Source organism: Nymphaea colorata, chromosome 10 (assembly GCF_008831285.2).
Source record: "Nymphaea colorata isolate Beijing-Zhang1983 chromosome 10, ASM883128v2, whole genome shotgun sequence".
Classification (NCBI taxonomy): Eukaryota; Viridiplantae; Streptophyta; class Magnoliopsida; order Nymphaeales; family Nymphaeaceae; genus Nymphaea; species Nymphaea colorata.
The window spans coordinates 3,787,723-3,803,829 of record NC_045147.1 but is presented as its reverse complement, the minus strand read 5'-3'; the positions used below and the strand labels follow the sequence as shown (position 1 = coordinate 3,803,829).

General features: G+C 38.7%; 1 protein-coding gene across 2 annotated transcripts; it reads left to right on the top strand.

Annotated features, from left to right (window-relative positions):
- The first annotated feature begins 883 nt into the window (after nt 1-883).
- Nucleotides 884-15,063, top strand: LOC116262931 (zinc finger protein VAR3, chloroplastic-like). Of its 2 annotated transcripts, none has more exons than XM_031642469.2 (5): nt 884-1,639; nt 4,362-4,470; nt 5,894-6,171; nt 13,185-13,283; nt 13,388-15,063. In XM_031642469.2, the coding sequence occupies exons 1-5, from the start codon at nt 1,065-1,067 to the stop codon at nt 14,898-14,900; spliced, it is 2,574 nt and encodes an 857-aa protein (XP_031498329.1). In that variant the 5' UTR covers nt 884-1,064; the 3' UTR covers nt 14,901-15,063. The 2 variants fall into 2 exon arrangements, with proteins under 2 accessions (XP_031498329.1, XP_031498328.1); XM_031642468.2 differs by having other exon boundaries at nt 884-1,651.
- Nucleotides 15,064-16,107: the final 1,044 nt, after the last annotated feature.

Sequence of the window (16,107 nt, the reverse complement as noted above, 5' to 3'; positions counted from 1 at the left end):
TTTCTTTCTTAAGCTTAACCGAGTTTAGCCTAGTGGAGCCCGCTTAACTTGAGCTCGACTCATTTAAGTTGTCGAATTCATTTCTTAACTCGAACTCCACTCATTTAATAAACGAGTCGAGTTCGAGTCAAGTTTTTTGAACAAGTTCGAGTCGAGCTGGAGTTGTTGAACAGTCCTAGTTGAAATCTCGGTGGCGTCGTGGCGCCTACCTTTACATGAGCTGAAGAACCGCAAGCCCGTGAAGAATTTCCAAACCGGGGAGGCTTTTTTTCAAGAGAGAGAGAGAGAGAGACAATACCTTGCGAGAAAGAGAGGGACGGGAGGCTAGCGGCTGCACTGAGAGGAGGCGTGGAGGCGTCGAGCTCTGATGCGGAGAGGGAGAGGAGGCACACGAGGGAGTCTTCTGTGGGTGTGTCGATGAGAAGGAAAAGGGAGCTGCTGCGGCACGAAGGAAAAGAAGAAGACGCGAAGACGCGCTCGCGTGCCCTAACGGGCAAAACTAAAATTCCAGAAAAAAATTTCCGTCTCTCCAGACGGAATTTTTTTTCCGGAAAAAATTTTCGGAATTCGACTTCAACGGTCGATGAAATTTTTCCATGTTTGATACGATGGAAAAAATTCAAATTTTTGAATTATTTTTCTCGATGAACAGTTCTTTTCCGGCGCATCAAACGCCCCCCAAAGTAAAATGAGAAAAAAAAACCAACGTAGGGCTCCAAGTGGTCCTCCAGTAGCGTTTGTAATGCCTCTTTTCATGTTTGTGGGACGTAATGGTGCAAACACGTCGAAGGACGATAGCGATTCGCCGGGACATGTGGTCTGGACTGGAGATTTGTCTTTTGCTTCCAATAAAAGGAGTATGCTGGGAGGTCGATTGGCCATTCTGGGAATTTTATTCTCGAAGGTCGGGAGGGAGAGGTCATCGTTTGCCTCTGCATCCCTGACCCTCACTCCACCTTTGACCCTGCCGCTCCTCTTCCCTGCTCCGCCGTCATCACCGAACGCCAGTCCGTGTCCTCTCCCTCTCCCTCTCCTTCTCTTGTTTCAGATTGTACTTTGGTGCAATGACTGGTGGTGGTTCCAAGTTTCTCATGTTGCTGAGCGCGCCTTCCTCTTCTTCCTCCTCCGCCTCCTCCGCCTCTTCCAACCTCAGGCTCCTCTCTCCTCTCCTCTCCTTCTCCTATTCCTCCCATTGCCGTTGCTATTCTTCCTCCCCCTCCTCAATCAGACTCTCTAGCCTCCCTCGCCGCCAGGGTGGATCCTGTTTTAGGCCCTTCAGTCTCTTCTTCGCCACTCCCCCTTCCTCTTTCTTGTTTTGTCATCCTGTTCGTTCTCCCTTCTCCTCAGCACGGGCGTTGTCCGACGGCTTTTATAGCCACTCTGTCCTAAAGGACCACAAAGGTGGTGAGAAGCCAGGGAGCTTGAGTGGTCTCGGGCCATCTTCCAATACGCCGTGGCCAGAATGGGCAAAGCTGCTGGACTGTTTGAGAGCCAGAGGTTATCTGGATCCTTCGTCTGGTCTTAACTTAACTGAACATGAAGATGATGTTATCTCGAACGCCGAGCAGCTTCCTGGAGATTTTGTTGCGGCTGCTCGTGCCTGTCTCTCGTTTGCTAAAGACCATCCCGATGTTTTGGGGTCAAGTTGCCTGTCCGCCATTTCTGTTCCTTCTTATTAGTTTATGCATTTTTGTTTGCTATTTCCTCGACGAAGGATAAAAAATTGTAGGCTAAATCCCTTCTTATTTCTGACTCTTGGCTCTATGGGCATCATTACTTAATCCCATGCTTTACATGCGAGCTTGTGTGGTACGTATTCCAGATCGATCAGCTGTTTTGCTTGCCCGTACTAGGTCAGCTGCTTCTCAACGATCTGTGCTGGCTGCTGACTGCTGATGATTTTACTTTTCTTCTACCATGGCCTCGTGTTATGTGTTCATGACATATAATAAACTTTGTTGGTCGCAGAAGTAGTTGTTTCTGTTCAACGACATCTTACCATAAACCATAATTTGAATAACATCCTATAGAAGTAGGAAAGATTTGGTTAAATAAGGAAAGTTGATTAAAATTTGCTTCAGTCCCCTCATATTTACTTCATTACTTATTCCTTCACCTAATGTCATGCATTCCAGTAGCTAATCTACTGAGTCTGTGTCTGTGACAATCATAAAAGATGTTTCCTTTTAGACAATAACTACACTTCTTTAATGTATTTTAGCTTTGTCTTTGATCTGTTGGATTGCAGCAGCTATCCGCCTTGCGAGTGTTATCTCATCTATAGAAAATTTTCTCTGGGATACTTATCCATCATCACATTCTCTGTGAGTTGTCTTGTTCATTGCAAAGTTAATGTTACATGAAAAATTGTTCCACATCAGCATTTGGATTCTTGTCAATGTGATGATTTTAATGTTGATCCATAGTCACAAATAACATTTTGGAGTTTTAAGCGGCGAAGTTTTTTTTGGGTATAATACGGTGGGCTTGAAAAATACGGGAAAATAACAGTAATTAAAAAAAAGTAAAAAAAAATCCTAAAAATTAGGAAAAAATAAAATAAATGAGAAACTAATAAGACAACAACAAAAGAAGAAATACATAACAAAAAAATTAGAAAATGAACACAAGCAGGCAAACAAATGCATAAGTAACTATTAAGTATTAACTATTTAAGTATTACTTACCTACAAATCAGAAATAAAGAGAACATAATACATATTAAGTTATTAACCTGTTATGAAGAAATCAGAATCAAACTAAAAAATGAGGATTAAACAGAAACTAAAAAAATCAGAAACGAACAGAACATATTAATTTAGTCTATTGACTCTACTTGAATATTTGAACTTTGAAGTTTAAGAATAAGTTTCTAAGTTTCTAATGCACAAAAAAAAATTGAAGGCATAGAAAATCCAATACACAAAGTTTAACAGCGATAGAGTTTCTGCTTTTTAATGCACATATGCAAATCGACTGAAACAAGAGGTAGAAAGTAGAAAACTAACAGACACATGCAAATTGACTGAAAACAAGAACTTGAAACTAATCGATTGAAAACAAAAGACTAGAAACTAGGACATAAACAAAAAGTAGAAACCAACAAACGTATTACTCACCTCAAAATGTCCAACACACATATGCAAATGGACTGAAAAGCTAATGGAAATCCTACCTGAGCACGCGAGCATGGTCGGATGTAGCTGTTGGAGGTCTGCACGGTGCCGGAAAATGCACCAGTCCGTCGGAGGTTTAATGTTGCTGCAACTCAACGTAAACAAAGAGACGCCGGTCTGCTCCGCCGGTGAGTTTGAGCCTTTGAGGTCGGAAACCTTGTCAGAAATTGGAAATTGCCTGGATTTAACGTTCCCGCAAATCTGAAAACCCTTAAGGCCTAAACCCTAAAAGCGCGTCGACTAGTTCCCCCCTTTGTTGACAAAATGTTTTAACTTCTAAGTTTTACGTTTTATTCATTTTTTACCCAAACTACCATTTGTTACAGTTGATGCCACTGCCCAAAATAAAAATTGTCTTTTAAAAAAGACGCGAAAAAACACGTTTTTTATTCGTTTTTTTCGTTTTTTCCATTTTTTTCCGTTTTATTCGGCATTTAATTTTCTCACATTTTTTTTCGTGTTTTTTTTTTCAAAAATAACGCGTTTTTTGTGACTATGAAATGTTCTAAATTTCTAATCGATATTTAATCAAAATATTTGCTGTTCCAATGGTTCAATCTGAACAATCATGTTAATATGACAACTATATTTTGCAGTTTAATCTAAACAGTATCCACATGGTCAAACTTGATGCAATCTAACGACTTCTGAGTTTTAGCAAACTTGAAATGGGAAAGCAATGCAAAATATTAAATCCTAAGTTAGTTGCTATTTCTTTAAGTTCCATCTAAACATGTTGTGACCACAATGACTAGCTTTTAAGTAGCTACCTTGGGTAATCATGTGTAATTTTCTTGTATGAAGAGGGAATTATATTATAAACTTTGAGTTTATTCAATTGAACAATGTGTCTGCAATTTTTAGCAGACATTGACCTGAGACCTCTTATGTTTGCCATTGTTTTCTCAGTTGTCTTTTTGTCATTTCTCAAATACAAATGGATGTCTAAAGCCCATAAGGAGAGAACCATATGGAGTTTGAAGCAAGCCTAGAATACTTGGTTGATCTGCATCCATTTGAAATGTGTAGCTTGTCCATATATTCCATGAGATGATTACTATAATAGAATGAACTTTTCAGATGCTTAAGCTTCAACCTACATTGAAAATCTCACTTTTGGGGAAATCACCGTGGAAATTGGAACTAAGTTACATTAAACTCCTTACTTTCCTCTTGATCCTGCAGGTCACTTTCCAAGCAGGATATTGGTATTGTTGTTGGAAGTGCATCATCCCTGTTGTTTAAGAATATTGTAAACTCAACTAGGCGGGTTCACACTTTCTTAGATGATGGTGTAAGTTTCCTAAGTTTATTTTTTTATCTTCTAATACAGTTCTCTGTTGAGTCTTGCATGTTGCCATGTCTCCTTTGTTCCCTTTCCTTCCCCCATCCAGCAACAATGTATACTAGATTGCTTTTCTGAGGCTCAATGAAAGTTCCGAGCCTTCCATTTTAGTGCTTGATTTATTTTCTATTGATTTCAAACTTTCAATTGCATGATCATGTTCCTTTGAAATTAACTAAAATTAGGATCTTCAAAAATTACAGCTTTTACTTTTATAAATTTCTTTTGTGTCATATGAAAAGTAAGTTAATTGCCTCATCTTGTAGCCAGATATTGAATAAACTACTAGGACTACAGGGTGGCTTACACATACAATTGCAAATCCAACTTTAATATATTTGCCTCTTCTTTGCCAAATTTATGAGTGATTCATTGTCAGTTCCATAAAAGTTAATGCTTGATGGAATTCATAAACTTTGACTGGTATTTTTCAGGGCTCGATACAATTTAAGTTTCTAACATCCAAACTGCTGTGCTCCGGAATATATAACCTGGAGGATTCAAACCTGTATTAGCTGCTCAGATGTCTAAATCAAGTGTGCATTTTGTACTGTGGTGGCTATTAGGTGAAGAGGTGTCTAGCCATTTTGCTTTTGATGAACCATTGCTCGAATGAAGATCCCAGCTTCTAATAAGGCCTTTGACCATATCCTAATTCTGTGTTTTGTCACCCTTGTTCTCTTTTTTGTCCATCAACTTGATAGATTATTCATTATACAGCTCAGCTCCAGTATCCTTTGAACGCCCAACTTTCCAGGTGTTGAATAGTTTGTTTATTAAATTATTGACTTACTTTGGAAGGCACTAACTAGAAAAATGGAGGTCGTCTTATGTTCAATTGACTTGCTTATGTTCATACAGAAGAGAAGACTACAAAAATGCAGTTGAAGCACAAGTAAATAATCTTGGCCAGTAGAGTAAACTTAAAGATATATCTTATTTGATGTTCTATGTTCACAACCTTCTTTCTGAATAAATTGTATATATACTCAATTCAATAGCTTCATAACCCTGTCAAATTTTGTAGTATTTCATGTACTTTCACATTTTTTGAAGATGAAATTTCTTGGGCTATAGGAATAGGAATAGAAGGTGAACGTTTTGCAACTTCACATCACTGTTTCTTTAAAGGTCTTTAGTTACAGCTGTAATTTCTTCGCATCTGTTCTGGCATGCCAACCCAGTTGTGAGACACGTTTTTGTGCATCATTTTCTGATTTCTGATTGGCTTGATTATTTTGTTCCTTAGTGTGTGCTTTTTATGTTCTTTTGCTATCACTGCATTCCCTCAGTAGAAATGTTTTCTACAGTCTGTATATTTTACCCATTTTGCTGTAGTCCTTTTACTGACGTGAACTTGTTTGTTGGGCAGGTCTTCCATCATGGAAAGGCTCATACAGTTGATGTCATGCGTTTGTTATTGAGTCATATCTGTGATTCCTTTTTTGCTTTAGGACAAGATAATTTACAGGGGAGAGAAATTATCAATGCTTCTGTGAGGAAGCTCCTCTGCGAATTGGTTGAACTGTGGTTCATGGACTGCAGACTGCCAGACTCAACACAGGGACAGTTTCTTTCCACCAGTGGGCAATCATCAGGACCTTCTGGCCAAAACATTTTAATGAAACGGGGTGATTGGATATGCACCAAGTACGTTTTGCTTTGTGTAGATAATTGTTTGCTTGTTTCTAGATCCAATTGGTCGACCCAATAAGCAGTGGTGTGACTCATCCAGGATAACCAGGCTGTTTCCTGGTGGTTTAGCTGCTTCCACACTTTCACTTTGCTGGTTGTATTTTTGGGCAAATGGAAATGTGAAATCGACTCACATTTTTTTCTGTGCAAGAAGTGGCTTATGTTACCTTTTGTTTGTGAATTATGTATTCCATAGTAGGTGAGCTATGCAATTAGATAGTTAACACATTGTATTTCTACTTGATCTGATATTTCAGGTACTAGTCTTTCCACCTCTAGTTATCATGATCCTGCATTATGTAATTTATGTAGTCATCAGTTGGATTGATATGTGACTTCTACTGCCATTGCACAAAGGATCATCTAGAAATATTCATTCTTCACATAAACTTCACATAGACTGTGAAGTCCATAAATCCAAGTTGTCATTGGATTGACTCAACTGTTGAAACTGAAAGGACAAGGTAGTAAGTTATTAGGTTTGAAAAAGAAAAGATTATAATAATGATTATTATTTTGTTATCCATGATATTGTTGGAAGATAAGTTTAGGTGTTTAGGTTGTTATTAGCAATTTCTAGAAGTTAATAATGTCTTTATTCTTTTATTATAGTTAGTCCAGGCCTTTAATAATTTATATTTTTGTGTTGGACTGTTTTTGTAATTTTGTTTTCTCTTCTGTAATCTCTTTCAACATGACATTAGGGTTATCGTGAATAGAATTTTTACTCTCTCTCTTCTTCACATTCTCTCCTTCTTCCTCCCTAACTCTCCGAACGACATGGTATCAGAGCGGTGAAGTCTTGGGAGCCTCTTGACATCGAAATCTCGTCTCTGCTGTTGAGTTCTCTTCATATTTCGTTTCTCAACATCTACTGCATTTGAGAGGTATTCCTTTTTTGTTTGTGGTCACCTAATATGACCTAGGGTAATATGCTGTTGAAGTCGATGGTGGAGTGTTGTTGATCTTCTTGTTGAATGGCTTCTAAGTTCCCACGTAGAAGGATGTTGGTTGGTGTTGAATGATAATTGAGTTCATGCCATGGAGGCTGCACCATGAGACTGTGAATAACATGGAAGTCAGTAGTTGTTGAAGTCGTTGGATGACTTCAACTCTTGTGGACCAAGTCTGTCATCAAATGTTTGCTGTTGTACCAATCTGATAAACAAATCACGGCTGTATTCAAGCCAGCTAAAGCAATTCGTTGTCTGTCATGCTGGTCGTTCATCTTCAAGGCTGAAGAAAAGTTATATTAAGGTTGACCAGGTCAGATTTATTTGGTGCAGTTATTCTTGTTTAGACTGGAAGATCCCACGGTTGAAGATGTTGTCATTATTTGCGTTCCTTTCTGGTGTCTATTGGTATGCATCTCTTTGTTTGGTGGAGTTGATATGAAATCTATGTGCTGGTGATGTGATATATTTTTTGTCTCTTCTCTCGTGGATATTGGATGTTGTATTGGTATAAAAATTATCTTTAATGCTAGCCACTAGCATACGTTAGTTTTAGTGGGAGTTGTTGATTTCTATATTGCTGATTCCTACTGGGTTTTCTTGGGCTACATCTTATAGTTGTTTATTTACGTTGAGTTGTGTGGTTCTTGGCTGCAAATAAATATGATGATCAAGGGGCCGAATACAAGGCCTCTTCGAATCCCTTTTCCTAGGGGTCGACAGTTAAGCTTGATGGCTCTAATTATGAAATATGGTGTCGTACTTTCATGATGTTTGTGGTGGGGCATGGGAAAGATCATATTATTGAAGAAGATGAACCTGCACATAAAACTGGGAAGTATACCACATGGAAGGAAGATAACAATATAGTCATGACTTGGATTATGAATAGTGTCTAGCCCCATATTGGTAGTGGACTTTGTTATTACAGGACTGCTAAGCACATTCTAGTCTCTATTAAAAACATACTCCCAAGATAAGAATGTGAGCCGAATCTTATTGGTGGAACAAAAAATCTTCAAACTTGAACAGGATGATCAGGACTTAGTATTTTTCTACAGTTGAGTAATCATATGAGAAGTTGAACGCTCTGCAACCCTCATGTTAGACCTGCAAGTCCAATCAAGAGCATACCATGGTTGCACGATTTCTTTTAGGGATATCTCTAGATTACTCTGTGGCGAAGGCATAGATGGTGACTGGCTCAGAGATACCTGATTTGGATAAAAGCTTATAACCAGTTGAGTCGCCTCGCGGTGTCCTTGTCTTAGAGCCTTATTGATTCCTCCACTTTTGCTTTGGCAGTCTCAGGAGGTTGTGGACGTGGATCATTCTTCTCTGCCCATGGAAGAGGAAGTAGTAGAGGTTTGGAGGTCAAGGCCGACCCCAGTGCACTTATTGTGGCAAATCAGAGCACCTGAAAGACAGGTGTTGGAACAAGCACGGTCGACCTCCTACTTCGACTCCATCCCCTTCCTCTGCTACACAATCAAATAAGCCTATGGCCAAGGTTGTTCAGTCCATTCGTGAGAGCTTAGTTGAAACAATTACGATGAGCCATGTTGAGTATGAGCAACTCCTTGCACAAAAGACTGCTTCCACGTCAAGTTCTGCATCTACTGTGGTCTCCAACTCTGCCTTCTCAACAGGTAGTATGATGGATAAAGTTTGGATTGTTGATTCTAGTGCATTTAGACATTTTGTGGTGATCCTTCTCGACATCTATCATTTCTCAGAAGGAAAATATGGGGTGTGTAACACCCTCTCAAGGATGGGAGGTTGTCTCTGATTGAGGGACAAGGATAGATGCCCGAGCCATTACATATATCATCATCGATACAGAAATGCATCGACTCATCTGTTCCTCCTAACCTACACATTCAGAGGGTGTTACACGCCCCATATTTTCCTAAGAACCTTTTGTCCGTGAGCCAACTTATCCTGGCTCTTGTGTCTTTCAGGACTTGCTAACTGGGAAGAAGATTGGTGGAGGCCATGAAAAGGGAGGCATTTACTATCTTGATACTCTAGATGGAGTAGCTTCCTCATCTGTTGAGTCTGATTCACGTTGGTTTCAATTACACCTTAGGTTGGGTCCCCCATCCTTCAATAAACTTTGTCAATTGTGTCCACAAATTCCTTCTTGGACTACCTTCCAGTGCGAAGCTTGTCAATTGGGAAAGCATCGTCATAGTTCTTTTCCTTCGAGTCAGAGTCTATCAAGTCAAAGGGCTTTTGAGCTCATTCATGTAGATGTTTGGAGGCCTAATCGGGTCTCAAGTTGGTCTTTATTCAAACACTGTCTCGTCACTGGTGATGGTTTATCTAGAGTGTCTTGGGTATTTGTCTTAAAAGAGAGGTCAGCAGTGTCATGTATTCTCAAATCTTTCATTATTGAATTTGAAATAAAGAATTTGAGTTTTTAATCAAAATTGTTCGCATTGATAATGCTCTTGAGTTCAAATCTGCACAATTACTTAAATTCTACAAGGGTCATGGCATTTGTCCTCAGTATACATGCCCGCCTACCTCACATCAAAAGAGAGTCACCAAACGAAAGCATCGGCATCTTCTAGATGTTGCCCGTACCACTATGCTCCAAATGAACTTGCCTTCTATGTTTTGGGGGGATGCTATACTGATAGCTTGTTAACTCATTAACTGAATGCCCTCGTCGTCTATTGAGAATTAAATTCCCTATACAAGTCCCATATCCACAAAAACCTCTTTGCTTTACCCTTTAAACTTTAAAGTATTTGGGTGCTCCTGCTTTGTCCATATTCTTGGTTCAGGAAGAGACAAACTTTTAGCCCAGCCTATCAAATGTGTCTTTCTAGGATACCCAATAAATAAAAAAGGGTGCTGGTGCTATGATCCCCTCACCAAGAAAGAGTATTAGTGCAGACGTTACCTTTTTTGAGTCTCAACCATACTTCCCTAGTCGTGCTCCTTCTCAAAATATTGAGGTTTCGTCTCCTCTTTTGCCCGTTCCTCCAGTTCCTTTAGAATCTATTCCCATTCTGTCCTTTCATATTTACAATGATATCTCTCGATTCCATGATCCACCTCTTGTATATTCTCGTCGTGACACCACCTCTCATGATTCTGCGTCGTCTCCTTCTCAAGAGGTAAGTATACCTATTAACCTTGAGACTCTTGAGGATGTTCCTTCTACAGTTGGTGATCGTTCCTTCTACAGTTGGTGATCCTATGATTAATGATGATTTACCCATTGCTTTGAGGAAAGGGAAACGACAGTGCACCATTTACCTGATTTCTAAGTTTGTTACTACTGATAGACTCGACAAACATGTGCAACAGTTTATTACAGCCTTGTCAATTTCTTCCATTCTTGTTAGCCACCAGCAAGCTCTTCTTGATCCTAAGTGGCAGAAGGCTATGGAAGAAGAAATGGAGGTGTTGGTATCCTGAGGAACTTGGGATCTTGTTCATCCTCCTTTAGATGCAGATATAGTCGGGTCCAAGTGAGTATTCACCATTAAATATCACTCAGATGAATCAACGGAGCGGTACAAGGCATGACTAGTTGCCAAAGGGTACACTCAGACATATGGTATTGACTTTGAGACCTCCTATGTTGCTTGATTGAGAACTATTCGTTTGGTTATCTCTGCAGTTGTTTATTCTGAATGGAACTTATATTAGCTTGATGTTAAAAATGCTTTCTCTGTGGGGATCTTTTTGAGATAGTATATATGCAACAGCCTCCTAGCTTTGAGCGACAAAGGGGAGTGTTCCAAAGTATGCTTACTGAAGAAGGCGATCTATGGTCTCAAGCAAAGTCCGCGAGCCTAGTTTCACAAGCTCTCGGAGGTGATGACTAGTTTTGGTTTTCAGCGATCTCCCTCTTATCACTCTTTGTTCATTAAGAAGAGTGAAAGAGGTATTATAGCGATGGTTGTGTATGTGGATGATATCATTTTGATAGGTGATAATGAACAAAAGAATACAGAAACCAAGAAGTATCTACTAAAACACTTTGTTACCAAAGGCCTTGGTCCTCTTAGATACTTCTTGAGAATTGAACTGTCGAGGAACAAAAAAAGAGTTGTTCTCTCTTAGAGAAAGTATGTACTTGATTTATTGCATGAGACAAGCATGCTTGGAGCAAAACCCGCAAGCATCCCAAATTCCCAATGAATTCCAAAATTCACCTTCATGATGATGAATCGGAGCCTATAGACAATACATCTTAGAAGTCATCGATTAGAAACTTCTATATGTGACTGTAACTAGACCGGATATATCCTTGGCCGTTGGGAAGCTTAGCCAGTTTATGGACAAGCCTAGGAGAGTTCACAGAGAAGCAACCTTGATGGTGTTGAGGTTTCTAAAGTCAACTCCACAGAAGGGCGTCTTATTCCAAAAGGGATCTTTCTTTAGATGTAAAGGCATACTTTGATGCTGACTATGCAGGTTCAGTTGATGATAGGAAATCCACTACTAGATTCTGTGTATTTGTTGGGAGCAATCTTCTATCATGGAGGAGTAAGAAGCAAACAGTAGTGGCCAGGTCTAGTGTAGAGTTAGAATATCAAGCTATGGTTCAAACTGCTGCATAAATGACGTGGATAAGATCTGTGTTCGTCTTGTTGTTCAAGTAAAATTACCAATGGAGATGGTGTGTGATAATAGGGCAGCTACACATGTTGCTAACAATCCAGTTTTCTATGTTGCTAACAATCCAGTTTTCTATGAAAGGACAAAGCATATTGAAGTAAATTGTCATTATATTTGTGATCTTGTGCAGGCAGGAGCTATATCCACCATTCATGTTGCTTTAGAAGGGCAAATTGCAGATATGTTTACGAAACCTCTCCCAATTGGAGATTTTACTAGATGTTGTACCAAGTTAAGCATGATAGATATTTATGCTCCAGCTTGAGGGGGAGTTTTGTAAGATAACTTTAGGTGGTTATTAGCAATTTCTAAAAGTTAATAATGTCCTTATTCTTTTATCATAGTTAGTCCAGGCCTTCTTTAATAATTTTTTATTTTGTGTTGGACTGTTTTGTTTTCTCTACCATAACCTCTTTTAACATGGGCTTAGGGTTATCGTGAATAGAATTTTTACTCTCTTCCTCATGTTCTCTATTATGAAGAATTAGAATTGGCTTCAACTGGGGTCATTTTTATGTGCGAATATTTCTGACCTTTTTTTTTTTCTTTAAAGGCGAAAAGATTTCTTGAATCCCTCTTGCTGTGCTAGGTTTTGCTGTTTGAGAATTCTCTCCTGGAATTTCTGTATTTTTTCTCTGTGTGAAATTTTATATTCTACATAGATGATATTCTCTGTCACATAATAAAGCTCTGATGACAGGATAATGGTTATAGTTCTTTGAAATTGCTGACCTGGCTGCTGCAAAAGTAGGCATAGGCAAGTCAAAATAGATTACCACTGTGACCTGGTGGCTATATGTGCTCGTTCAACTCCTAATGCATGCAAAGCCAAATTGAGTTGTGCAATCCCTTAGCACAGATTAAATGGATAAAATACACAAAAGCGAATTTATTTGAACACTTTTGTAAATTATTTTTTATGAGGAAAGGGATTCTGTTTTTTACTTAATTCTTTAATAAGATTATAATATTAATGACATTTAGCATGACCTTTTGACGCCTGACAGATTGGCTTCTAAATGGAGGCTTCTGCAGAAATGTCTTGTCAGCGGCAACTGTTGGATATTTCTTTCTGATTAATTGAATAGCATTTGGTAGGGAACACAATGAATGAAACAAATTGTTTATTTTTTACTAGGTACATGGGTATACCTCCTGAAGGACTAGGTTAAGGGAAAAGTTATGGTGCTTTTCACTGTGTAAATGTGAATGTATTTTAATATGACCAGTGCAAGTTACTGTTTGATGATTCTTTGTGCCATTGCAGACTTTGGTTAATTATATGATTATAAGCTTTATCTGCTTGTCTACCAGTTTTCTGTTTCTCTTCATTTGGACTACATTCTTGATCATAGTTCTTATTAATTGTTTCAGGTGCCAGTTCATGAACTTTGCCAGGAACGCAAGATGCCGGCAATGTGCTGAGAGTCGGCCAAGGAGACAGCTAACTGGAAGAGAGTGGGAATGCCCTCAGTATGCTATTTTCACCTGCTTGAATCAAATACTTTGCTGCAGTAGCCACCCTGTCAACTATTTTTGTTGGCTATTAATACATGTTAAGACACTTTTCTTTTCAGGTGCGATTTTTACAACTATGGAAGAAATTCTGTCTGCCTGAGGTGTGACTGCAAGCGGCCAGTAGACCCTTTATTGAGTACCACACCCAAGTGTGATCTGGATTCTGAACATTCTGAGAAGTCTGAGTTGGAATCTAGGATTTCTGAGAATGATGTGAAAGCACAGAGGTGGTTTAGTAAGGTTTCACAACTGAATGATGCTTCAGATTTTAGTAGTGCAGTTGCTGATGATGATTTCCCTGAGATCATGCCTTTGAGGAAAGGGGTGAACAGGTTTGTGGTTAGCACTAGAAAAACACCACTTGAAAGAAGGCTGGCAGATGCTCAATACAGGAGGAACCTGGGTAATGGTGGCTTTGCTGAAGAAAACAGACATCAGAATGATGGGTCTGTGGGGAAAATCCTGGACAAAATTCTTGGACCATCCTCTCCATCGCCATCACCATTTGAATCCAGGAGTAGGTTGGCTGAGGTGGGAAATGATTCTGGGCATATTCCCTTTACACCTCTTCCTAACGAACCAATGAATGCTTCTCCTAAGTCTAACTTGGAAGTAGCTGATCAAAACAGAGCTGACATTCCAGTTGGTGGGATAGATGATGTTTCTGCCCGTGGAAATGTGGGAGCTAGAGGTCACTCTGATGCATCATCTGGATCAGGGGAACTGTCTGGAAAGGTTGAGTCTGAGTCATCTGATCCATCGGAGAGGTGGTTCAAGAAAGTTGCCGAGCTGCATGATGTTACCGACTTGGCCAGTGCAATTCCAGATGATGAATTTCCAGAGATAATGCCACTTAGGAAAGGGGAGAACCGTTTTGTTATTAGTAAGAAAAAGGATCGTTCATTGACATCCCCACAGTACAAACGGCGGATTGCAATGGAGCAAGCCAACAACTCTAACTTTGTTCCATTTGTTCCATTTCCACCAGACTATTTTGCTAAGAAGGACAAGGCTGTAAGTGAAGCATCAAATAGCAGCAGCACAGATGTGGGTGGAAATTCTTCCAGTTCTAGTATGTCTGTCAATATCGAGAAAGTTATGCCAAAAGACCAACGAGGCCTAACAACGCAGGGCAATGTCTCTGAGACTAATGGATCCACAGAGACAATTTTGGACGGTTCATCTATGAATCAAGTACAACGTGGGCAAAATGGAAGTTCACAGATCAAGCAAACTCAGAATTCAATTGGCAATGCTCATGAAAATGGGAAGAAAGGTTTGTTCGCAGGAAAGAGTTTGGAAGGTTCTGCAGTGAAGGAACCTGATCCGTTGGACATGTCTGAGGAAGCCAAGGCTGAGAGGTGGTTCAGAAGAGTTGCTCAGATTAAAGATATTTCTGAACTGAGTAAGATACCTGATGAAGACTTTCCTGAAATCATGCCAATGAGGAAAGGTGTGAACAGATTTGTCGTGAGCAAGAGGAAGACTCCACTGGAAAGACGGCTGACATCACCTCAGTACCGGCGGAATTTACCTGTGGTTAGCTCCGACCCTGAGAAAGGCACAAGCTGAGAACAGTTGATATCGTTGTGGTTGTTATTATTTGTTGATGATAGATTTTGTACTGAAGCTGCTAAGGAACTAATTAAAGTGAGACCTCTATTATTCTGGTTGAGCTCCCTCATTATAAAAAGGAATATAAATAAAACTGTCTGTGCAGTTGAAAGGATTGTTAGATATTTCCAAGGAAGTGCATTACATGTTGCCAAAAAATACTCGTGTTGGTTCCTTTAGATGTTGTTTGGTTGCAAGGCAACTGTTCTTAGGATACTTGTCCTTAGAACAAGTGTCTTGAGGATTAGGAGTCCTTGTTCATGTGGCCAAGTTGTAATTTTGTCTAGTATTTGTTTATAAAGACAAAATTTTCAACTTGTCTTGTTTGACGTTTGTTTAAATAACTATTGTTTGACGTTTGTTTAAATAACTAGACGGGCAAGTTGAACACATGTTTTGCATTATGTATATATATATATATATATATATAACACATGATAAAAGAGATGAAAAATATATGAACTAATAAAAATACTTTTTTCTCTCAAAGAAAAAAAAGTCACATATGACAAAATAATTCAAAGAACATATTAAAGATACAAACAAATAAAAAAAATCACTTTATCTTTCTTTTTCTCTTTCTACACATGAGAGGCTTAAAAATCAACATATAATAAAAAAACTAATAAATATGGAAAAAAAAATCTAAGCTAACAAAAATTACTCCCTCTCGCTCTTTCTATGTTTTCAAATGCAAGCAACTTACAATATACTAACCAACAAAATACTTTTTTTGTCTTCTTTCATTCTTTCTCTTTCTCTACAAATATAAATGACATAAAAGTCATATATTATAAAGGAAACCATCCTCCAATTATAAACAACACAAAAACATAACTGAAGAATAAACTTGTTAGATACAAATCGTATGAAACTGTTTAGATACAAGTTTCAATAAACAATTAAATGTATATTATGATAGTTATGTAACTAAAAAGAAACTTTCATATTTTTCATTGAAGTTCATGACTTGAAGATGATGACGATCACATGTAATCAAGCAGCCACCAGCAACCATAAAATGATGCTCATCCATTGCATCTTCACCTTTGTCCTTGCATTTCAACAAAAATTTGTGTGAATATTGGTGATAGTATAGTATACACTAATAAAGAAAGAACATATAAAAATAAGCTTCACTATGACAATAAACAAACATCAGAAT

Coding starts and splice junctions, on each gene's coding strand:
- LOC116262931 (XM_031642468.2), top strand. CDS start 1,065: ATGACTGGTGGTGGTTCCAAGTTTCTCATGTTGCTGAGCGCGCCTTCC. Junction 1,652..4,361: donor GTTTTGGGGTCAAGTTGCCT/GTCCGCCATTTC, acceptor TTGATCCTGCAG/GTCACTTTCCAAGCAGGATA. Junction 13,284..13,387: donor AGAGAGTGGGAATGCCCTCA/GTATGCTATTTT, acceptor TTTTCTTTTCAG/GTGCGATTTTTACAACTATG.